The sequence below is a fragment of the Salvia hispanica genome, chromosome 6 (assembly GCF_029641045.1).
Source record: "Salvia hispanica isolate PSC_SH4W2 chromosome 6, Shi_PSC_v1, whole genome shotgun sequence".
NCBI classification, from domain to species: domain Eukaryota; kingdom Viridiplantae; phylum Streptophyta; class Magnoliopsida; order Lamiales; family Lamiaceae; genus Salvia; species Salvia hispanica.
In genome coordinates this window covers 909,847-935,555 of record NC_142697.1, presented here as the reverse complement: position 1 = coordinate 935,555, position 25,709 = coordinate 909,847, and the positions used below count along the sequence as shown (strand labels likewise).

Genomic DNA, 25,709 nt, shown 5'->3' with positions numbered 1-25,709 from the left:
GGGTATCGATATGGCCTCACATTGACAGGTTTGGTGTCCGGCAATAAATGAATTTTGTGATCAAAAGTACGCGCTGGTGGCATCCCTTCGGGAAGGGCGAAAACGCCCCGATGCTCCTCCAGTACCCGGCTGAAATCAACCGGCAAATCCGGCGGGAAAACAGCCTCAGCAGTAAGCAGTGAGGCTGCGTCGTCTTCTGGCTCAATGGTCACAATCTCATAGAATTCGTGGGCATCTGAAAAAGAAGCCAATAATGCCAAGGAATGTAATGAGATCTGTTGCGGACCAGGGAGTTTGCCCTGTAAAGTAATTGGCCTGCCCTCCTGTTGAAACTCCAAAGTCTTGCCGACGAAGTCTGCTGAAATCTTCCCCAATGATTCTAACCACGACATGCCGAGAATCACATCTGGACCATGGATCTCCAGTATGTGTAAGTCAGTTAGGAAATGAGCTCCCTGTATTGCCAATTTTGTACGACGAGACACATGGGAACACATCAAAGACGCCCCATTGCCGACGTAAACCCGGAAAGGACGAATTGGAGATAGCGCCAGTTGCAGGCGCTCTGCAATGCGTGGGTGCAGAAAATTGTGAGTGCTCCCTGTGTCAATTAAAATCTGTACCTCCATAGTCCCCAGCTCGCCCACTACCTGGAAGGGAACCAAGCGGCTGTTACCACTTAAGGCATGTAGATGAGAAATATCCTCCGTAATGATCTCCTCGTCCTGTGGGGGGTCCTCCAAAATAGCTCCCTGACCGGCGGCATCTTCTTCGCCTGCGTAGCAGAGGAGCTTCACTGCGCACACATGGCCCGGTACATACTTCTCCGGACAATGCCAGCAAAGGCCCTTCCGTGATCGCTCCGATTTCTCCTGCACCCGTGTCGCATGTCCCCCGGATGGACCCAGTGACGGAGTGGCTGGTTGGCCTGCCACTGACTGATGTGGTTGGCGTGACTCTCTGGTGGGCCATTGGCGCTTCTGTGATGACGATTGCTGGTACCGAAGGTCCTGGTTAGCCGACAAACGAAGCGCGAGCGCCATTGCCTCCGCCAAAGATTGTGGTTGTTGCAGCTCAACCTTTTCTTGAATGGGCATCTTTAGACCTTCTATGAATATAGGAATTAAGGCGTAATCAGGAAGTCCCTCAACACGATTCAAGTACTTCTCGAAAGTATCATGATATTCTGCCACCGAACCGGTCTGCACCAATTTGGCCAAAGGGTCGATGTAATTTCTGAACTTTGCGGGCGAACCTGTGGCGGACATCCTCCAAAAAATCCGGCCAAGTAACAAACTGATTGTTATTCTAGTAATTAAATATCCATTCTGCCGCTGGCGGTTCAAAGAGCATCACCGCGTAATGAAGACGATCTTCCTCGGGCATCATAATGTGATCAAAATAATACTCCACCCGAGATATCCAATTAGTCACGTCCGAACCGTTGAAATAAGGGGCTCGAATTTTTACCCTGTGACGTGTATCGGAGCCGTACTCGGCATGAGGTCTGTCACGCGACGAAGGGGGGTCCCAACACGACGCTCGGCGTCGCTGATCCCGCCATCCCCGCTGATGAATCGCTGGCGGGTCCCAGCTAGATGGGCAGCGCGACTGGTAGGGCACAATTCTGGTCTCAGTCGCGATGTCTTGCTGCCAATCAGCCTCACGATGTGAATCATAGCGGCGATAAGGTCCTCCTCGTCGACCACCCCTAGTCGATCTTCGATCGCGAAACCCTAGTTGTCGTTGTCGAGGGTTCGCGTCCCGCAGAGGGAAATCAGGTTCCCTATATTCCGCATACTCCCTTTCGTCTGAATCATAATCGTCATCCGGTGGTCCCGTGTCCCGAATCGGTGGATTTTCCAACCCGTCCACACGACGATCCGAATTATCCATCCTAACTTCCAGTTGATCGAATCGGGCCATGATCCGATCGAACCCTTGAGCGAGGGGATCCGTCGCACCGGTTTCTGGTCGCTGACGAGCAGTAGATGGGTCACCCCTTGGCGGCGGGTGCAGAGGAATTCCCGCATCGCGCCGGTATCCCACTGGTTGTCGGCGTGAGGAGCCTATCAACAGCTCCTGCGCGTTGCCTCCAGTCAGAGCAACCGGCGATCCGTGTACGTCTTCTACTAATTCCATTGAGTTCGAGATGATAAGCACCAGATGTTAGGGATCTCCTATCCCTAACGAAGAATAACCTGCAATTACGTACGAAATACCACAATCCGGCGCCCTCAACAACGGGGTCGGCGGCTGAAAAGTCACGAACTGGCGCGGAGAGAGTTCTCCGTCGGCAGTGATTAAGATTTCACGAGTATTACGCAAGTATTTTGGGCAAATAATTCTTCATTTATTCATTGCGGAATTAATGAAAACCCTATTTATAAACTAAGGACCCTAGGTTTGGTTCGACTTAACCTAAACATCAGGAAAAGAACCAACAAAGAAAAACCCGATGGGGCTTATAATTCGCCCGACTCTCAAAACGTTTGTAACAGAAATTAAATAGCACTAATCCAAAATAAAACAAAAAATTAGAAATAACTAACTAAAGATATTACGCGCCTCACTTGGCGACGTAATTCTTGTAGAAGTTCGGAGGCTTGATGTTCTCTCGCGGCCTTAGCTTCCGGGTTGTCCTTTCCTCCTCCGGCACCTCCGCTTCCGGCGTCTCTTCTTCATCCGTCGCAGCTGATCTCTCTTCCTCTTTCTCAGTAGTGGCTGGTGTTTCTGTTGTATCTGTGATGTTGGTGTCGTTGGTCGGTGTAGCTGGACCGTCCCTAACAACTTCACAACCACAACACTCGTCTCCTCTACGAGTTTCCACCAACGTAAGTGGATGCTCGTGGCTCCAGTGATCTACCATCTCTCTCTCATTTCTTTCTCACTCATTTTTTGTTTTCTACCAACTTCTCAAAATACTTGTATTTCCCATTTTTCAAACTTTTGGAGCAAACATTTATATAGTACAAAACTTCCAACCTCAGCAAAGCAAAATCAATAACAATTACAAAGTATTTCACTAAAAGAATCTACTTTTACTTTGGCATTTTCTTTGTCTTTTTTATTCATAATTAATGATTGGTCTACTTTCAATATGTGGTAATCCTTTTCTTGATGATATGTATTCTCTCTATTAGTATTATATTTTGCTTTGAGGATTTCTCTTTTTTAAAGAGTACAAACTGACTGAAATATATTTCTCTCGATCCAGCAATTAAAAAGTGGTTTAGATTGAGTGTATTATCGCTTTCATTTATGATATTTGAGTGATGGATACCTCTAAAGACAGCTCATTAAAATCCAGTTCATCTTCCCAACCTAAATTCCTGCTCATCTTCGGTCATGCCATATGCCATGTGTTCATTTTGTTGGAATTGATGTTCCCAATGCAGCTACATTACTCGCTCCGCCTGCCATTGAATGTCTCATTTTTTCCATTTTGGAATGTCTGGCATTACGTGTGTTGTTTCACTTTTTATTAGATTCCATATATATTCCAATAGTTTTATTTCAATTACATTTCATTATTAAACTAAGGTGAAGGGAAGGTATAGTATGCTATCTATGAATGATCCAATATCGGAAACAAATAATAATACCCACAAAAGAACGTTCTCGGCCTATGCTTCGCTACCAGTCACGCGACATGCTCGGGTCCACATATTCTTGTACAGTCAAGGGATCGATTTCTTAAAATATGAGATCGGTAAAAGGGAATCACCGTGGATCTTTAGTAAGTACTCATGTAGGATTTTTAATAACGTACTCACGATATATGAAGTGGGACCCACGTTCACAAACATTTTTAAGAAAAATGAACGAATAAAAAAGAAAATATTTACAAGAATATGTTTTTTTTTATCTTTCTTCCTCTTTTTTTCTTGGTGTATGTAGGGCTAGCTAGGGTTCTTGAGTAACCTTGACTTCTTGATACACCTACACAATCAAGAAGATTGTTAGTATAACAACACAAGATCCTTGCGGATCTTAAACAACAACTAACAAGGGAAAACAAAACAAAGTAGAATAGATCACAAAATATGGCTCAGAGCCCGCCACATAACCCAGATCTATTCAACTAGAGCCGAATCCAAGGGAGCACCGATGAATTGACTGGAGTCTACCCTCACACCGTCCCTAGTCTGATCCCTACAGTGTATTCGAATTTTGAAAATGTTACACATGTGTGTTAACTCAATATCGTATTTGCCCAAAAATCATTATGGGACAATAGCGAATTTTTGAAACTTCATGATTTATCATTCAAATTCTGAAATGTGCTGAACAAACTAATACTATTAAACTAAACTTCAAAATTTTAAAGGAAACTAACCGAATAAATAAGGCCATGGAAACTAAAGTAGTGCATACATATTGGATTCAAATAAATTATGTACCATAACATTTCTTTATATGTTTATGTAACGTATCCAAGAGATGGAACTTGTGAGGTCAGAGCACATACATGGGTTTAACGGCGGCTCAAAAGATAGATTTTAATGAATTTTCTGGTACTTGCAGGCTGGCGGTGGGGCCGTCTTAGCCCGTCCGACCCCACCTCCGTCCGTCCCATAATGTATATCTATTTACCTTTAATATAAATTTAAAGGGAAATTTCCAATTGGTTGTCTCTAAATATTATCTCATTCACTTTCACATTCTTTGTGTGCATTCGTGGAGAGTGAGTTAAGGGTTAAACATGGCGGCTCTGGTTTGTCTAATTCTGGTGTGGAAAAACGCCATACAACTTGCACAGTGATTTGACTTGTAATATCATCTTGCCCACATATATAGATAATAGATAATATTTTGTTTATTTGGTTGTGTTTTTTTTTTTTTTTTTTGTCCATTTCTTGAATAACTTGAACACCCTCTTTTGAATAGTCTCCTAGGGTCATATCCTTGAGAAATTGGAAATTAGGCAGAATCTTCTTCTATATCTGCCATAATAGGTCTTTTTCAAATTCCTAAAGTAGTTTGTTGCATTTGTAAGTGTGTGCAAATATGCATGCCATATATAGAAGAGATCAAACAGAATCTTTCATCCTAATAACTTTATTTGTATGATAATTCCTTTTCAATATATTACTCCGATTTGTGATGTAATATTTCAGCGGTATTGTTACGTCAGCTAGGCTCTGGAGCTATGGATATTTGTGTGCAATATTCGGAAGTATATTTTTTATTCATAAGGATCTGTATTTATAATATATAACAATTAAAGATTTTAATCATATGATAAACATAAATTCAAACATAAATAATTTACCATTATAAAATATAAAGAAATGGCATTCGATAAGAATGTTGTTAATAAATCTTGAGTTTTTGAATGATTTAACATATAAGAATAATTTATGATAAATGATGTCATGTTAAAAATTTAATTCAAGATTTTTAAATTAAAATATAAACATATTTTGATAAATTTAGTATTTCAAATTTGAAATAATTTTCATAGTGAACTTGGATTTATCAATTCATTTATCTATTATAGTGTTTTTTTTAATACAAAACTAACCCCCCACACATATATGTATACATAATAGAAATTGAAAGGTTAGTTTTGTTTGTGCAGTCATTCATTTTTATCAAAATCTATGATAGATTTTGAAGTGTCGAATCAGTTGTCAAACAATATGAAAAAAAGATTTGCAATAGTTACACGTAGAACCAACCTATCAGGTTTTATGGCTGCTTACTTGAATTGCGGGTTAATCAGGCTGGAATTTTGTCGGATTTGAAATTTCCAATTCCAACCCCACTCGCATAAGTCGGGCTGCACTAGCATCCCTACTTGGAGTCCATAAGCTTTATCTATTTTATCCCTATTAATTGCAAGAATTAGGGTCACGTAATTGGTGTAACTTAAATGTTTGTGTAATACTATCTCTCTATAAACAATTCTATGGTGCATATTTTATTGTCTTCATTTGGAGACTTAAAACTTTTCATCAGTCAATCTATCTTAACAGATAGCTAGCTAGACTTAAATGATCTTTCTTTGAACATTTCCTAGTTCCTTCTTCCAAAAGAGATGGAGAGCTTATACACTATATATATGTGTGTGATTTAAGTGTAAGATGCATTCATACATCACTAGCTAACTTGTATGCAAAAAATAGAGTGATTTTAAAAAAATGGCAGAAAAGAAACTGTACGATGCTGCAAGAATTGGAGATGTAGCAACACTCCAACAACTCCTCCAAACAAATCAACATCTTCTTGATGTAGTCTCATTCCCATGTCTCAAAAACGTGTTGCACATTGCAATAAAGCATGGGAAAGAGAGCATTGTGGAAGAGGTGCTGAAGATCAACCCGGAGCTCGCTCTCGAGCTTGACTCCAAGAACTCGTCGTCCCTCCACCTCGCAGCTGCAAGAGGCAATGTGGTGATCGCGAAGAGATTGCTAGCGATAGCCCCGGAGATGTGCTGGTGGCAAGACGCCAAGATATGAACCCGCTTCATGTTGCGGCCATGAAGGGGAATGAGGCGGTGCTGAAGGAGATGCTTCAGCTGGACATTCTTCCGGCCACGGTGAGGCTGCATCGCGGACAGACTGTATTGCACTTGTGCGTGAAACATCGCCAGCTTGGGACGTTGACGGTTTTGGTGGATAAGTTGGGAGACCTAGTGAGTGCAAAGGATGATGATGGAGAGACATTGTTGCATTTTGCAGTGAGGGCTAATCAACTTGAGGTACTTAGTCGGAATAAATCATAAAGTTTAGTCAAATTTTGGCGGGGTCTAATTATTTTTTTAAAAATTGGTAAAAAAAAATAAGGAATATAATTACATAGTTGTCCCATGGGGTTTATTTTTAGTGATATCGCATCTTATGTCACTCAAAAGTCAAAACTTAGGTCAGATTTTGGCATGTCCAGCAAATTAAAATCGTCAGAAAATCGTGAAATTTAATTAATATTGTTCGTTTTAGACGTATCTGAAATGAGTCAATGCTTTAGTGGCGGAAATATAGCCTTGTCAAAAAAATAATTATTTTAATTTTGTTAAAAAAATCTCCATTTAAAAAATAAATTTGTAAGAAAAATCTTCTTTAATATTTTGAATACGAAATAGAGATTATACTTCTTTCACGCAAAACATATTTTGCATCACAAAATAATACTCCCTCCGTCCCACATAATTTTACCCACTCTGACTCGGCACGGGTTTTAAAAAATCTAATGAAAAGTGAGTTAAAAAAGTTGGTGGAATGTGTGGTCCTACTTTTAAAGTATTAGTTTTATAATAAAATGTGAGTATGAATGAGTTAGTGGAATATGAGGTCCACTACCAAAAATGGTAAAAGTGAAGTGTGTAAAATTATGCGGGACGGCCCAAAATGGAATACTGGGTAAAATTATGTGGGACGGAGGGAGTACACATTAATTGTGTGGTTTCCCCTACTAAGCTTTTTGGGATGATATTTTGAGTTTTGGGATGGACCAAATTTTGTGATTTTATTGCCAATTTGTCCAACTAATGAAAATTTACCCTATTAAACTATTTCAGATTGTAGAATACTTGAAGAGAAGTTTCAAACTAGAAAAGCTGACAAAGAATTCAAATGGCAAAACAGCACTGGATATCTTTGAGGAGAGCCCTCGAGACCGAAAAATGAAAAAAATCCTGGAAAAATTTTCCAATCTGTCCATATTCCAAAACTTCCAGAGGCACAGCGAGATGACGATGGTGGCGGCCGTCCTGATAGCAACCATGGCGTTCCAAGGGGCCGTCAGCCCCCCTGGCGGCGTGTGGGAAGACGACGGAACTGATGAAGAGACCGGCCGTTATCACAAAGCCGGCTTTGCCGTTATGGCTACTAAGCATCCCAAGACATACAAAAATTTCGTCATTGCTAACATTGTGTCGTTCATTTCGTCCACCATCGCCATCTTGTTGCTCTCCACGGCTGGCGCGTCGGACCATTCGAGGTTCGTGAAGCTCGCGTCGGTTGCGGAGTGGGTGTCGATGGGGGCCATCGCAATTACCTATGGAGCTTCCTTTGTCATGACCAATCCTAATATGGTAGAATTCGGATTTAACAACGTTGTTTTTATAACAACGGGTATATTCGTTCCGGTCATAGCGGCAATCTTTTTTTTCGGCACTAAGGGAATGAAGAGAAAACTTGTCAAGAGGGCCAAGCTGATAGGGACTCCACATCACGCATGAGCCAACCGCCATCACCAAGTCCGACGAGCAGCTCCGCCATGTCGGACGACACGGAAGAAGACTTGCCACGCAAGGAAGTCGAGAAGAAGAGTGGAAGGAAAGGAAGGCCCAAAAGGGAAGCTTCCAATCCAGCCGATACAGAGGCTATGTATCACACTAATAAAGGAAGAGAATATCTAGTTTAGTTAATTATTATTGTTTCTTTATTTTGAACGATATCTTTTATGTTTAGAATAGATTTGTGTCAATCTTCTTGGGTTTTCTTCTTGATTCTTTCCCGAGTCGTAAGTCCGAATCAAGTAGGGGGGATTCTATATATTATAGAATTCTCATAGATTGAGTCTTGAGAATTAAAGTAATAAAAAGCACTTTTTCTCAAACCTTGGCTCTCGAAACCCTAGCACTTAAACTAGGTGTGTTTATCATATTTTCCGATAAATCTCCGTCGTACGCGTGCTCTTTTAGCATCGATAGAACCTCTTGTTCTATCACAAGCATTCCTTAATTTGACTCTAGATGCACGGAGTTATATATGCAGGGTTGAGTAATTATATACGTGTTGTTGCTGAGTACGTAATGGGTTTTCTTTTCGATTCTTTCCCATATAATGCGTTTGTTGTACCGATATGTTTGTTATGTGGTATGGTAAGAGAATGTTTTGTTACCAAAGGTACTAAAAGCAAGCATTCTTATTCGTATTTCTTAAGTTTAATAAGAAATATTTTGGTCATGTTTTTTAAATTTGTTTGAATACAATTAAAGTCTGGGTATTCTTCATTGTGAGGTGAATGTCTATCGCGTCATTCATTGAAAGACGCGATATATTGTGAAATAAACATATAGTTACAACCTAGATAGAAAATGGTTAGCTATATATTGTAAACAATTATAGTGTTTAGTATAGCTAAAGCCTCTTAACATTAGAATGACTAATTATACCTGTGTCATATGGCACGGGAAGGATCATACGATAAATCATTTTTAATTTAATTTATAGTACTGGGCATATGCTATTAACCTTACTTCCTTTTTGACAGAAGCAGTCATTTTGTGCCTGCCATTTCATAGACTTCTGAAATTGGGTTTGTACCAGGGTGTGAAAATGTTTAAAGTGTTCAAGACTTCATTTTTGTGTTTCATAAAGTAGATCCATGTCATGCAAGTGCAATCATTTATAAAGAGAAGAAAGTATTTAAACCCTTGTCCCCCTACAACTGGAGGTGGACCCCACACATCAGAATGAACTAATGAAAATAACGAGTCAACTCGGGTATTATTGGGTTTATAAGAGTGTCTATGGCTTTTGGGCAACACACAGGTCTCACAATGCATTTCTTGACTAAATTTGGGAAAGAGAATTTTTAAATAACCCGATGACAGATGTCCTAAGCGGCGATGCCAGAGCCAAGCTTCCCTGTCTGAAGATCTATGAGTTAGCAAAATAGTTCCTTGTTGATCTATCTCATCCACGTAATACAACCCATCTCTATCAGTGCCACGTCCAATAATAATAATAATAATAAGAAGAAGAAGAAGAGGAGGAGGAGCTACTCATAGGTCTTTTTTGAACAACTTAGGACGAAGGATTTAATGTCATTTATTACTCGACTTGACCTATTTATACATAGAAGAAATCAAATAGAACTTTCTTCCTAATAACTTTATTCGTTTGATAATACTAATATTTGTGAGGTAACATTTCCTTAAATAGTATTGTGATATTATTAGGGATGTCAATCGGGCTAACACGTTCGGGTTCGGGCCAGCCCACTCGGGTCGTCGGGCTATTTGGGTGCGGGCCATTCGGGTTATGGATTTATCGGGTCATAAATTTTCAACCCTAACCCTAACCCGTCGGGTTTTGGGCTAACCCATTGGGCTATTCGGGCCTAAAAGCTTTCGAAAATAATCTCTTGTATCAAAATTTTCTTCTATAAAATGATTTTAAATTTTAGATACTTTTTTTCTTTTTAGTTTAAATTCTTCAAATTTTTATAGTTTTCTTCAATAATACTTTGAAAGAAGCCTTTCATCTCGATCAACTGCAATATAAATTAAAGCTTGTGCTCGTGTCATTATTATGACATTGTTCGTAACTAATTCTTTATGAAAATTAAAAATCATATCTTACATGAATCATTATTAAAATGATAAATATATTAAGATTTTGATGGGTTAGTTCTTAATTTTGTCTTCATTGGCTTTGGTGGTGGTAAGACACTAGTGGCAGATGATGGGACGGTGCAATAATGAGTTGAGATGGAACTTGAAAGCTGATATTGTGGGATCGAGTGAAGAAGTGTAGAATGAAGATTGAATAAGACTAATAATTGTATAGAATGAAGATTGAGGATTCAAAAATATAAAAAATCCCTAAAACTTAATATTTTATAATTAAAACTCACAACCCATCGAGCGACCCCCAACCCGTTCGGGCTGACCCCCAACCCGTTCGGGCCAACCCGTTTAACCCGCCAACCCATTCGGGCCAACCCGTTTAACCCGTTTTGTATTCGGGTAATAAAATTACAACCCTAACCAGCTCATATTACCGGGTTGTTCGGGCCAGCCCACGAGTTTCGGGTTGAATTGACCTCCCTAGATATTATGTTAGGCCTTGGAGCATGTTAATCAAGTTGGAATTTGATAGGGTCGAATTTTTCTAACTCTAATTCATACGAAAAAATGAAAAATATCCTTGAAAATTTTTCCAATCTTTCCATATTCCAAAACTTTCAGAGGTACAGCGAGATGACGATGGTCGTGGCCGTCCTGATAGCAACCATGGCGTTCCAAGCGGCCGTCAGCCCCCCTGGCGGCGTGTGGCAAGCAGCATGGGCGGACCCAAGTATAGTAGGGGAGGGGGCTTAAGCCTTCAATGAATTTTATTTTTTTTACTTTTTTCTATTAATTGTTTTTAAAATTTATTCAAATTTGGTGTAACTTATAGTGTAAAAGCCCCTACAAATTATCTACATTACTCAAATGTATACTCTAAAATAAAATTTAGAAATTCCAGCCCCTATTGATAAACATTTCTGCATCCGCCACTGGCAAGCAGACGACACTGATAAAGAGACGGGCCGGCATGTCAAAGCCGGCTTTGCCGTCATGGCTACTAAACATCCCAGGACATACAAAAACTTCGTCATTGCCAACATTGTGTCATTCATTGCGTCTACCATCGCCATCTTGCTGCTCTCCACGGCGGACCATTCGAGATTCGTGAAGCTCGCGTTGTTAGCAGAGTGGGTGTCGATGGGGGCCATCGCGATTACTTATGGAGCTTCCTTTGTCATGACTAATCCTAATATGGTAGAATTTGGATTTAACAACGTTGTTTATATAACAACGGGTATATTTCTTCCGGTCATGGTGACGATCTTTGCTTACGGTTCTAAGGGAATGAAGAAAAGACTTGTCAAGAGGGCCAAGGAGACCTTTGTATGACTCAAGATATTCGGGTTTAATTATATAAGCAGAGTTTATTACGTAACCTTAATTATTGTTAACTAAATTTAGTAGTTTTTACATTTAAAATGTTACTACTATTTTTTAAAATTAAAGGGAAAATTTCCAATTGATTGTCTCGAAATATTGTATGATTGTATCTCATTTATTTTCATATTCTTTGTGTGCATTCACAGAGTGAATTAAGCCGCCATGCAATTTGTACAATGATCTGTCAAATCGTTTAATAATAGTACTATTACAAGTTGTAATATCAGCTTTTGCCCAATATTGATGTTTTATCTCAACTTGTTTCTGCTCTCTTTATTATATACTCCATATACTTGGTCCTTTTTCTTGAATAACTTGAGCATTTTGTAATATCAGCTTTTACCCAAGTATTGATGTTTATCTCAACTTGTTTCTGCTCTCTTTATTATATATATACTTGGTCTTTTTCTTGAATAACTTGAGCATCGATCCTCTTTTGGATATAGTCTCCTTGGGTCCCTATCCTTGAGAAAATTGGAAATTAGGCAGAATCTTCCTTTATAGTTGTATATCAACTACTCCCTCTATTTGAAAAAAATAATACTACCTCTGTCCCTGTCACATTTTATCAATTCGGTCTGTTCCACAATAAGATTCACATTTCACTTTTACCATAAACATAAATGGTAAGTAGACTCCACATTCAACCAACTAATTCTACATTTTATTATAAAACTAATATATATGAAGTGGAATTCATAGTCCACTAACTTATTCAACTAACTTTTATTTACATTTCTTAAAATCCACGTCCACACTTAATGTGGGACGGAGGTAGTAATACTAATAAGGGAGATGATCAAAACAAGAATGCATCTAAATTCAGAAATGCAACCCAAATCTTAGCCATATTATTAGGTGATCGATCTAATAGTGAATAATTAGCCAAAAACACGAAAGGTCATTATTAATCAATTTTAGGTCATTTTATAAAATCTGAGTTTGATGTCATTTTTAGACCATTTCTCCTTTATGTGTTTTTGTATTTAACTCTAGCTTTGTATGGATTAAAACTCATAGCTAAAGTGGTAAAAGAGTAAAGTAAGAGAGATAAGACTCTTCTCTAAATTATTCTCTTTCACCATTTTAACTATTTATTATTATTATTATTATTATTATTATTATTATTATTATTATTATTATTATTATTATTATTATTATTATTATTATTATTATTATTACTCCCTCCGTCCATAGTAAATGTCACGCTTTTTTTTTTAGTTTGTCCCACAAAAGATGTCACATTTCCTCTTTTGGAAAAAGTCCATTCTCACATCAATTATAAAATTATATTTTCTCTCACCACTTAAAATACAAAAGAACATCTCCTAAAATTCTGTATCATCTTTCAAGTGTGACATCTACTATGAGACGGATGGAGTGTTATTTCTAAATAAGTGCAGAAAATAAAACGTGTCTATTAATATGGAACAGAAGAAGTATATACTCCTGAGTATGTTTTAAATTTTTCCTAGAGTAGTTTGATGCATTTGCAAGAGTGTGCAAATATGCATATTTTATAGTCCCTTCGTCCACAAACAATAGATCTATTGTTGTTCGGCACGGGTTTTAATGTAGAATTGGTAAAGTAAGAGAGATGAGGTGAAAAAGTAGGCAAAGTAAGAGAGATAGGGAGAAAGAGTGAGTAAAGTATGAGAGAGAGAAGAAAAAGTGGGAAAAGTATGAGAGATAAACTTTCGATTTTTAGAAAGTGATCTATTTTTTGTGGACGTTCCAAAATGGCAAAAGTAATCTTTTTTTGTGGACGGAGGTAGTATAGAAGAGATCAAATAGAATCTCTTTTCCTAATAACTTTAGGGCCTGTTCGTTGTTCGTTAAATGGCCATAAGTGGGGAATCATGGAAAATCTGACGGTTTGGTGTTCCATATAATATTCTGCATGGCTCTCGATAAATCTGTCGGCCCGCGCTATTGTCTTTGACTTTGGCATATTATTATTATTACGATCAACTTGATATACTAACATTTATGGTCCGCTACAGTTCATCAAGATATGTTAATGAGATTATCAAATCTCCTTGGAAAATTTCATTCCCCCACCCCCTCCCCCATGTGTTGGGAATTTTACTAAAAAAGCAGGGATATTATTGTCCAAACCATAATGGCAACCGAAGTCAATCATAGGCATCACATCAATTCAGTGAGCCCAATTCAGGTGCAACAAACAGGGTTAAATTATTTCAACTTGGTGGGGCCAACCGCAATCTATTACGTCAAGATTTATTTAGAAAAAACCAATTGTGGGCTACGGAAAACGCCCTTATATTTTTAAGAGCAAGGCGGGTCAGCTCATCGAGTTATGAGTCCGTTCTATTTGAATCTGGCTAACTGAATGTGGACTAACCGAGATTGAATTTGATCATTCGTAGAAATGTTTTACCCCTAATTCTAGAAAAAGGTTTTGAGATTGTCCAACATACTAGATGAACTAAAAGGTAAGTATAAAAATTAGTATTATGGTCACGTAAATGGTTATCCAATCTCTCTACAAACAATTCTATAGCGAATATTTTATTGTTTTCGTACTCCCGTGGTTTCCACAATTTGTAACTGTTTATAAAATTTATAGATTCAATGGAACCTTGTTATGTTTGAGATTTAAAAAATTTTCTTCATTCAGTCTTAACATATACTCCCTCCGTCCCACTTAAAATGCAACATTTGAGAATCGGCACGGGATTTTATGTAGTGTTGTTTTGTGAGTTAATGAAGAGAGAGTAAAGTAAGAGAGATGAAAAAATAGAGATAGAGTTGTTTCCATTTAAGGAAACGTTTCATTTTTAATGGGACAACCAAAAAAGGAAAACGTTGCATTTTTAATGGGACAGAGGGAGTAAATCTTAACATATAGACTTAAGTGGTCTTTCTTTAACATTTCCTAGTGCTTTCTCTAGACTTAAGAACTTTTCTTCATTCAATCTTAACATATAGACAGACTTAAGTGGTCTTTCTTTAACATTTTCTAGTTCTTTCTCTAGACTTAAGAACTTTTCTTCATTCAATCTTAACATATAGACAGACTTAAGTGGTCTTTCTTTAACTTTTCCTAGTTCTTTATACTAAGAGAGAGAGAGAGAGAAGGAGAGAGCTTGTACACCATATATATATATGTTTGTAAGTGTAAGATGAATTCACGCATCACTAGCTGCTAACTTGTATGAAAAAAAAAAAAAAAAAAGTGATTGAAAAAAAGAATGGCAGAAAAGAAACTGTACGATGCTGCAAGAGTTGGAGATGTAGCAACTCTTCAACAACTCCTCCAAACAAATCAACATCTTCTTGATGTAGTCTCATTCCCATGTCTCAAAAATGTGTTGCACATTGCCATAAAGCATGGAAAAGAGAACATCGTGGAAGAGGTGCTGAAGATCAACCTGGAGCTCGCTCTTGACCTCGATTCCAAGAACGCGTCGTCTCTCCACCTTGCAGCTGCAAGAGGGAACGTGTTGATCGCAAAGAGACTGCTAGCGATAGCCCCGGAGATGTGCTGGTGGCAAGACGGCCATGATATGAACCCGCTTCATGTCGCGGCCATGAAGGGGAATGAGGCGGTGCTGGAGGAGATGCTTCAGCTGGACATTCTTCCGGCCGCGGTGAGGCTGCATCGCGGACAGACTGTGTTGCACTTGTGCGTGAAGCATCGTCAGCTTGGGACATTCACAATTTTGGTGGATAAGTTGGGAGACCTAGTGAATGCAAAGGATGATGATGGAGAGACATTGTTGCATTTTGCTGTCAGGGCTAATCAACTCGAGGTACTTCATTTATTTTGGCTTGTGTCATCAGAGTAAGAATCATATTTGGTCAAATTTTAGCACATAAATGAGTTACTCCCTCCGTCCACGATTAATAGTCTCATTTCTAAATGGCGCAGATTTTAAGAAATGTTAAGAAAAGTGGGTGGAAGAAAGTTAGTGGAATAGGGGTCCCACTTGTATATATTATTTTTAAATGATAGGTGAGTGGAATGAGTTAGTGGAATGTGGAGTCTCTTTACCATTTATGGTAATTATGAACCGGGACTCTTATTCGTGGACGGACCAAAATAGAAAAACGGGAGTGAGTCAAATTTTGACCCAGCATCAGTTAAAAAAAATCATGAAATTAATTTGTTCGTAGCTGTCCCCTGTGGGCTCGAAGCGTTAGTGGCGGGCATATTAATAGCCCTGACAATTCTTCTTTCTTTGTATAAATCTTGGTACACAAATTCTCTATCGTTAAAATAATTAAATTATACTACGAAATTTTTTCTTTTAATATTTTGAATAAGAAATAGAGATTCTGCCAAAAACAAATTTTGCATTACAATAGTTGCAAGTATATATATGGGCTATCCCTACTCCAATAGTATGAGGCTTTTTGGGATATACCCCAAGAATAAAACCTTGAGGGTTTTTCCCAAAGCGGACAATATCATACTATTATGAAGTTCGGGTGTGCATCACCAATCCCCAACAAGTACTATATGTTATACAATCCCTACTTGAAACAGATTATGCATCTGCGGTTTGCCCATGCTCAATCTTATTAACAATTTGAGATATGTATGCACCACTTCAATAACACATTATAGGTAGGCGACCTCGATATTTTGTGTTGTGATAATTGCGAACAGAGTTATATGTTACCCTATGAAGTTCAAATTTAGTGATTTTATTGCCAATTTGTCCAACTAATGAAATTACCCTATGAAACTATTTCAGATTGTAGAATACTTGAAGGAAAATACCAAACTAGAGAAGCTGACAAAGAATTCCACTGGCAAAACAGCACTGGATATCTTGAACGAAAGCTTTCGTTACAATAGTACATACCCAAAAATGAATAAAATCCTCAAAAAATATTCTTATCAGTCCATATTCCAACACTTGCCGAGGCACACCGAGATGACGATGGTCGCAGCCGTCCTGATAGCAACCATGGCGTTCCAGGCAGCCGTCAGCCCCCCTGGCGGCGTATGGCAAGAAGACACGAAAGACGAAGCAACCGGCCTAATAAAACAACATGCCGGCTTTGCGGTCATGGCTACTAAACATCCCAAAACATACAAAAATTTCGTTCGTGCTAACATGCTGTCGTTCACTTCGTCTACCCTCGCAATCTTGTTGCTCTCCACAGCCGGCTCGTCGGACCAGTGGTTTTTCGTGTTAGTCTCGACGTTTTTTGTGTGGTTTTCGATGGCGGCTATCGCAGCTACTTTTGGAGCTTCCTTGGTCATGACCAATCCTAATATGGTAACATTTGCATTTCGCAGAGTTGTTTTTATAGTACTCTCTATATTCGCTCCAGTCATATTTTATCTTTTCTACTCTAAGGTAATGGGGAAATAGGTTGACACGATCTAAGCATAACTGTGTCAATGTGAGGGTTGAGTAATTAATGTTGGATGTGTGTTAGTATATTTATGAGCAGAGTTGTTGAACCGATATGTTTGTTTTGTGGTACTCAAAACATGTTTTGCGTATCTAACTTTACTTTTCTCAAGTTTAATAAAGCAACTTTCGTCATATTTTTTTTAACGTAGTTGTCTATTCTGCTTTGAATTTAATAAAATACTGAAGAAAAATGTGTGAGAGAGAAAAAAAAAAAGTACTCCAGTAGATAAAGAATGTGTTGTTTGTGCAGAAAAAAAGAAAAAAAAAATTAATCGCATGTGGAACAATCCAAATGGAAAATTGATCACTTAACTGAGGGAGTACTATTTATTTACTACCTATATAGAAAATTGAATAGATCACGTAATAAGGCCATGCTTGGTATGATGGAATGGGGGAATGGAATGACATTCCTACCTCCATTCCATTCCTTTGCTTGGTAAATTTTTCCTTAGGAATCATCATTCCTAAAGGAATGGTCATTCCATTCCACATGGGAATACCCATTCCATCCATTTAGCTAAGGAATGGTCATTCCATTCCATTTCTTTTTCCTTTCTTCTTATTTTAAAATTTAACAAAATAATATAAATATTATATTTAAATTTAATATCATCTCAATTTTAGCATAAATTAAAATTTTAAATTTTTTAATAATTGAAAAACACACACACACACAAAAACACACAACTCACACAAACACACACACAACTCTCTCACACACACACACAAAAACACATAGCAACACACTCACACACAGCAACTCAAACAAAAACACACACACAGAGCAACACACAAAAACACACACACAGCCAAAAACACACACATACGCGCACACACACCAAAAAACAGCCAAAAACACACACATACGCGCACACACACCAAAAAACAGCCAAAAACACACACATACGCGCACACACACCAAAAAACACAAGCACACACAGCACACCAAAAAACACACGCACACACAACAACACACACAGCACACCAAAAAACACACGCACACACAACAACACATACACCACATATGCACACACTTATTTACGTGTATAGTTCAACTTAATATGATCCAAAATATTTGACAATTTTTTTTGAAATAAATATATATTTTTTTATAGAATCAACATATTAATTATTCATATTTCATTTCATTTCATTCTTATATTATTCGTAGTTACCAAGCTTAGGAATGAAATCAATCAAGGAATAACAATTCCATTCCATTTGTAAACCTTACATTCACCAAGCACAAGAATGGAATGGAATTGTCATTCCATTCCCACCTTCATTCCATTCTCATCTTCATTCCATTCCCTCCTCATTCCATTCCATCATACCAAGCATGACCTAAGTCTTTTATTGATTATTGAATAAGGCGATCGAATCGAGATATCAAAAGTGGTTTAGATTGAGTGTATTCTCGCTTTCATTTTTGATATTTGAGTGATCGATAAACTATTTTCCTCTAAAATACAGCTCATTAAAATCCAGTTCATCTTTCCAAACTAAAATCCTACTCATCTTCCGTCATGCCACATGCCATGTGTTCATTTTGTTGGAAATTAATGTTCCCGGCACAGCTATATAATATTCTCTATATACTCGGGTCCCAGATAATTTGCGACACTTTGACCCGAAGCGGGTTTTAAGAAACCTAATGGAAAATGAGTTGAAAAACTTGGTGGGATGTGGGTCATACTTTTAAAGTATTAGTTTTATACTACCTCCGTCCCTGAAAATTTGATACACATTACTATTTCGGTCCGTCCATGAAAATTTGATACACTTCACTTTTACCATTTTTGGTAGTGGATCTCATATTCCACTAACTCATTCCTACTCACATTTTATTATAAAACTAATACTTTAAAAGTAGGACCCACATCCCAACAACTTTTTCAACTCACTTTCCATTACATTTCTTAAAACCCGTGTCGGGTCAAAGTGTAGCAAATTTTGGAGGACGGAGGTAGTAATAAAATGTGAGTAGGAATGAGTTAGTGGAATATGGGGTCCACTACCAAAAATGGTAAAAAGTGAAGTGAGATACATTATGTGGGACGGCCCGAAATGGAATACTGGGTCGAATTATCTGGGACGGATGGAGTATTTGCTATTGAATGTTCATTTTTCCTTTGCGAAAGGTCCGACCTTACGTGTGTTGTTTCACTATATATTCCATATATATTCCAATAGTTTCATTTCAATTACGTTTCATTATAAACTACTACCTCTGTCCCTGAAAATTTGATACATATTACCATTTCGGTCCGTCCCTGAAAATTTGATACACTTCACTTTTACCATTTTTGGTAGTGGACCTCACATTCCACTAACTCATTCCTACTCACATTTTATTATAAAACTAATACTTTAAAAGTAGAACACACATCCCACCAACTTTTTCAACTCACTTTCCATTACATTTCTTAAAACCTGTGTCGAGTCAAAGTGTAGCAAATTTTAGGGGACGGAGGTAGTAATTACTAAGGTTAACATGCAACGAAGGGAAGGTATAGTAATACTATGAATGATCCAATATCAGAAACCAAAAATAACACCCACAAAAGAACATTCTCCTATGCTTCGCTTCCAGTCACGCGCCATGCTTAGATCCACATATTCTTGTACAGTCAAGGGATCGATTCCTTAAAATATGAGATTGGTAGAAGGGAATCACTGTGGATCTTTTGTAAGTACTCATGTAGGATTTTCAATAATGTACTCACGATATATGAAGTGGGCAACACTAGGGATGTCGAAACGGATAGTGGATAACGGGTAATACCCAACATAACCCAATACCCGCTACCCGAAAAAAATCTGGTCGGGGTCGGGATCGGGATCGGGTACTAAACTTGACAAAAAATCGGGTGTCGGGTATACCCGATTAACTTGTAATTACCCGATTCATTCACATTCAAGGTAGGAATTTATAAAACACAAACTTGTTTCTACCATCCATTTACTACCGATGTTGGACAAACTCAAACTCACGTTTTTCATTAATACATTAGTACAACAATCAATGGAGTACATAATACATTAATAAAACATATATACATTCTCTTCAAGTTTTAAACTTCATAGCTGGAAGTCTAACTTGCATTTCCATTCTTGGCTGCACAATTGCATGGAAAAAGAAGTTAAATTTTATTGTCAAGTCATGATTATCATTATTATAATAATAATATGAGTGACTGAATCTCATAATGAATATTTAAAATATTACTCAAATATTTTCCTTCAAATTTCTCTTTCAAATATCTCCAAAAGCATCATAGTACCAATTGTATACTTTGTTTTTAAGTTGACTAGTATTAACACCCGTGCATATGCTATGCACGGGACATATGATTTTCACTTAATAAATACAAATTTTAAATAATTCAACAGAAACAAAAACTAATATTACGTCACTTTAAAAAAAATGTAGTTCTCTCTTCTCACCCTAACTGAAACATTTTATATTCAACACAAGAGTTTATTCGTTTTAATTTTGTGAATTGAGTGAATAAGGAATAAAGTACTACTCATTTAAGAACATAAGAAAAAAAAAGTAAAAAAAAATAAAAATTTGATCACAATAACATAGTCAAATATTATTATTATTATTATTATTATTATTATTATTATTATAATAATAATAATAGCAATAATAATAATAGCAATAATAATAATAATAGCAATAATGATAAAAATAATAATAATAATAAAAATAATAATAATAATAATAATAATAATAATAATAATAATAACAATAATATTCATCAATGCATTATTTTTCAGAAATAATGAGACCGTGACTTGCAAATTTTCAGAATAAGGGATTTTTTTTTTAAAATTATACTCTTTTCTTATTATTTTATTCACAATATTTTTAAACTGACCAAACTACCCTATAATATTTTCATCCCAATTTTGATATCTCAAATTAATCTGAAATTTCTCTAATTCTGAAAAAGGTCATTTTATTTAAAACAGTCAATTACCATGATGGCTGTCTGTAACTCTCAAATTGCGAAGAAAAATCAGTCATATTTGACTAAACACATACCTCTATTTGATCATCTCCCATTCCCAAAATCATCATTTTAGTTTTACCTTCGAATTAATTCTAGTTTGTCACAATCTTAGTCCAATGCCCTCACCATTATATACAAGCAATCTCAATTAGGCTCCATTTCAACACGAAAAAATTAATAAAACAGAGCTTTATATTAACAAACATGGGATCATTCCTTGAGAAATTTCCGCCAAAGAGGAGCAGATGCTGACGGCTACCGTATTTTACGAAAGATCAGAGACCCGAGCACTACTGTTCCATATGCCTAAACCACATACGCGGCGGCAACGGCTACTGGAAGCTGCCTGAGTGCGGTGCATTGATTTATGGTTGCAATCGCACTCGGCATGCCCTCTTTCAGTGCTTAACTTCCCATTTCACTCGTCAAAATAATACGAGAGGAATGAAACCGAAGGTATTGGAGTTGGGGAGTAAAATATTATGGGGTAGTTCGGTCCATTTATAAATATTACGAAGGAAATAATAAGAAAAAGGAATAAAAGAAGTGAAAAAACCAAAAATCCTTTGTTATGAAAAATTCGCATGCCTCGATCTCATATTTCGAAATGTCAGCAAATTGAATCTTAGATTTTGAGAGGTCAGCGAAATAAACCCCATTTTTCGAAATCTCTCGCTAATTACAAGGCATGTTAGTTACAAAATTGAAAACCATTAATCACATGCATTTATTGTTCAAATTACTCATTTTACTTGAATAAGAGAGAGTGTCGGAGTTGATCCTTATATCTCGAATTGTTTATTCATCTTTCTTTTTTTGTGTTTGGGCTCTATTGCAATCTAGTAACACTGCCTTAAATAATGGGCCTTATGGGCCTTATGGGCCTAGGCCCCGTCGAGAAAAAGAATGGATCAATAACATATCCAGTAAAGTGATAGTGGGAAGATATTATTTTTTAACAATTCAATTTAATGGCTATAGCCTATATATATGTGTAAACTAAATCTATATTTATTTCTATTTTATTTTATATATACTAGAATTAAATAAGTCTACACAAAAGGGAAAAGGAAAGTGGGTTATATAAAGAATCAACCTTTGGAAAATGGTTTTGCATTGAGTAATACCATTAATTGAACATAATATCCGGAATGTATTTAAAAATGCCATATATATAATTTGAAATTATAATTTTTAACATAAATAAATCTCAGGCATTTTTCCTCAAACATTATCAACTCTATTATTGGGCCACACATAAGTTATTAGATTCCTTAGTTCCTCAGATATTCCAATTCTTTAACAATAAAAAATGTCCTTAACTTTTTCTTTTTTTGTAATGTCAACATAATATCCGTAATGTATTTGAGAATACAATTATTTATTATATTTAAAATAATAATAATAATTATTATTATTATTATAACAATAATAATAATAATTACATTAGGTGTATTTTATTGATGAGTACTTGGCCCATAACATTACCTTAGGTGTATTTTATTTCTTTCAATGTGATATACATATTTCATATAATTTCCATACTTTGTTATTTTGAATTTCTTGGAAATTCTTTGTGTGTATTCATAGTGAGTTAAGCATGGCGGCTTATGCAGGTCTGGTTTGTCTAATTCTGGTGTGGAAAGCAGCCATGCAATTTGTACAATGATTTGATCGATTAATAATAATATTACAAGTTGTAATACCAGCTTTTGCCCAAATATTGTAAGTTTATTTCAACCTGTTTCTGCACTCTTTATTGTATGTATATTTTGTTTATTTAGTTAGTTTTTTTTTTTGTCCTTTTCTTGAATAACTTGAGCATCCACTTTTGAATATAGTCCTATCCTTGAGAAAATTGGAAATTAGGCAGAATCGTCTTTTATATCTACTTTAATAGGTCCTGTTTTAAACTTTGCCTAGAGTAGTTTGATGCACTTGCAAGTGTGTGCAAATATGCATATTATATATAGAAGAAATCAAATAGAATCTCTTTTCCTAATAACTTTATGTGTCTGAGAATTCATTTTCAATATAATAATGTTTCTGCGATAATTTGTTTTTGCTTACTATTTGCTATATTATGTGACGTAGTTCCAACCGTAGACGTTAGCGATGCTGAATGTATTGTATCGAAAAATATGTTCTGTATCGAAATGACTTAAAATTCGCACATGCTTGCTAATTGAGCATAGAAATTGACATCATTGCGACATCGTGCAATGATGTACGATGGATTTTGGCCATTTGATATCATTTTGGGAGCGAAAAAGACAATTTACTATTTTTGGAGTTTATTTTTAATTTCCTAGCTTTTGTTTTATTTTCTTTTGAGTTTCTAGGGTTTTCGAAACGCTTATAACTAGCGGATATCTTTGTTTTGACTGCGGTTTTGATTTTATATGAGCACGGGGAATAGTCACTGGGCCCGCTGTTGGATATCTTTGGTAATTAAAAAAAAATCTAAGTACTAAAATTAGTATTATTGTCACGTAAAATGTTGTAATTAACTTAAATGGTTATTTAATCTCTCTACAAACAATTCTATAGTGCGTATTGTATTGGTTTCGTACGCCCGTGATTTCCCCCGTTGCTTCATGAACGTTGTCCTTGTGTGCACCATTTGTATCTATTTATAACATTTATAGATTCAATGGATCCTTGTTATGTTTGAGACTTAAAAAACTTTTCTTCAGTCAATCTTAAAAATATAGAAAGACTTAAATGATCTCTCTTTAACATTTCCTAGTTCTTTCTTACAAGAGCTTGTACACTATATATATGTGCGTGTGTAGATGTAAGATGCATTCACACATCACTACCTAACTTGTATGTAAAGAAAAAAGAGTGAATTGAAAAAGAATGGCAGAAAAGAAACTCTATGATGCTGCAACAATTGGAGATTTAGCAACACTCCAACAATTGCTCCAAACAAATCAACATCTTCTTGATGTAGTCTCATTCCCATGTCTCAAAAATGTGTTGCACATTGCCATAAAGCATGGAAAAGAGAGCATTGTGGAAGAGGTGCTGAAGATCAACCCGGACCTCGCTCTCGAGCTCGACTCCAAGAGCTCGTCGTCTCTCCACCTCGCGGCCGCAAGAGGGAACGTGGGGATCATGAAGAGATTGCTCGTGATAGCCCCGGAGATGTGCTGGTGGCGAGACGGCCAAGATATGAACCCGCTTCATGTCGCGGCCGTGAAGGGGAATGAGGCGGTGTTGGAGGAGATGCTAAGGCAGGATTCCCTTGCGGCCGCGGCCAGGCTGCATCGCGGACAGACTGTGCTGCACTTGTGCGTGAAACATCGTCAGCTTGGGACGTTGATGGTTTTGGTGAAGGAGTTGGGACACTTAGTGGGTGCAAGGGATGATGATGGGGAGACATTGTTGCATTTTGCTGTGATGGATAATCAACTTGAGGTACTTTGAATTGTGAGAACTATACAACGGAATAACACATAAAGTTTGGCCGTTTCTGCTTTAAAAAAACATGAAATTTAAATAAATAATAACCATATACATTATTCTAAATGTGGATTCCACAATATTACTTCCACAACATTTTCCTTTCATCTCTCTAACTTTACCAACTGCCATTAAAAAACCCGTGTTATTCACAATTTTGTCTATTTTCTGTGGACAAAGGTAGTATATGTTATACAGTCTCCACTAGAAACAAATTTTTCATTACAAATTTTGTTCATGCTTAGCACATACGCAGTCGCATCATTAATTCGAGAGACCAATGCACCACTTCATAAAATACATATTATGTAGGTGACCTTGATATTTTGCCGTGGCATAGTTGCAAATAAAGTTATGCTATAATTTATTGTTTGTTTAGCTGATTTTTTGAGTTGTGGGACGGACCAGACATTTACTAATGAAATTATACCGTATCGAAATATTTCAGATTTTAGAATACTTGAAGGAAAATTGCAAACTAGAGAAGCTGATGGCGAATTCGAGTGGCAAAACAGCACTGGATATCTTGAACGAGAGCGTTCGAGACGAAACAACATACCCAAAAATGAAAAGAACCTCCAAAGTTTTTCTAATCAGTCCATATTCCAGAACTTGCCAAGGTACACCGAGATGACGATGGTCGCCGCCGTCCTGATAGCGACCATGGCGTTCCAAGCGGCCGTGAGCCCCCCAGGCGGCGTGTGGCAAGATGAGGACAAAATCGATAAAGCGACCAACACAACAATATACTATACCGGCCAAGCCGTCATGGCTCGTCAACATCCCAAGACATACGCGAATTTCATTCGTGCCAACCTCGTGTCGTTCATTTCGTCTGTCATCGCAATCTTGTTGCTCTCCACAGCCGGGGCATCGGACCAGTGGATTTTCGTGACGATCGCGACGTATTTGGAGTGGGTGTCGATGGCGGCTATCGCAGTTACTTATGGAGCTTCCTTGGTCATGACCAATCCAGACATGGTCAAGTTCGGATTTGAAAACATTGTTTATATAACGACCTCTATATTCGTTCCAGTCATATGTGTGATCTTTCTCTTTGGCTCTAGAAGTAATGGTGGGGGAATTGGGCAAAGACTTGTCAAGAAGGTCAGGCCCAACTGTGACACTGTCTAA

General features: G+C 37.2%; 1 protein-coding gene and 2 pseudogenes across 2 annotated transcripts; all 3 read left to right on the top strand.

Annotated features, from left to right (window-relative positions):
• Positions 1–6,042: 6,042 nt before the first annotated feature.
• On the top strand, positions 6,043–8,670 carry LOC125208106 (uncharacterized; annotated as a pseudogene). Its single transcript, XR_016132588.1, has 2 exons — positions 6,043–6,706; positions 7,523–8,670. The product of XR_016132588.1 is annotated as an uncharacterized LOC125208106 (transcript).
• A 6,229-nt stretch (positions 8,671–14,899) lies between these two features.
• On the top strand, positions 14,900–17,082 carry LOC148922977 (uncharacterized). Its single transcript, XM_089060010.1, has 2 exons — positions 14,900–15,462; positions 16,411–17,082. The coding sequence occupies exons 1-2, from the start codon at positions 14,902–14,904 to the stop codon at positions 17,035–17,037; spliced, it is 1,188 nt and encodes a 395-aa protein (XP_088916136.1). The 5' UTR covers positions 14,900–14,901; the 3' UTR covers positions 17,038–17,082.
• Positions 17,083–23,966: 6,884 nt separating this feature from the next.
• Positions 23,967–25,709, top strand: LOC148922976 (uncharacterized; annotated as a pseudogene).

Coding starts and splice junctions, on each gene's coding strand:
- LOC148922977 (XM_089060010.1), top strand. CDS start 14,902: ATGGCAGAAAAGAAACTGTACGATGCTGCAAGAGTTGGAGATGTAGCA. Junction 15,463..16,410: donor TCAGGGCTAATCAACTCGAG/GTACTTCATTTA, acceptor AAACTATTTCAG/ATTGTAGAATACTTGAAGGA.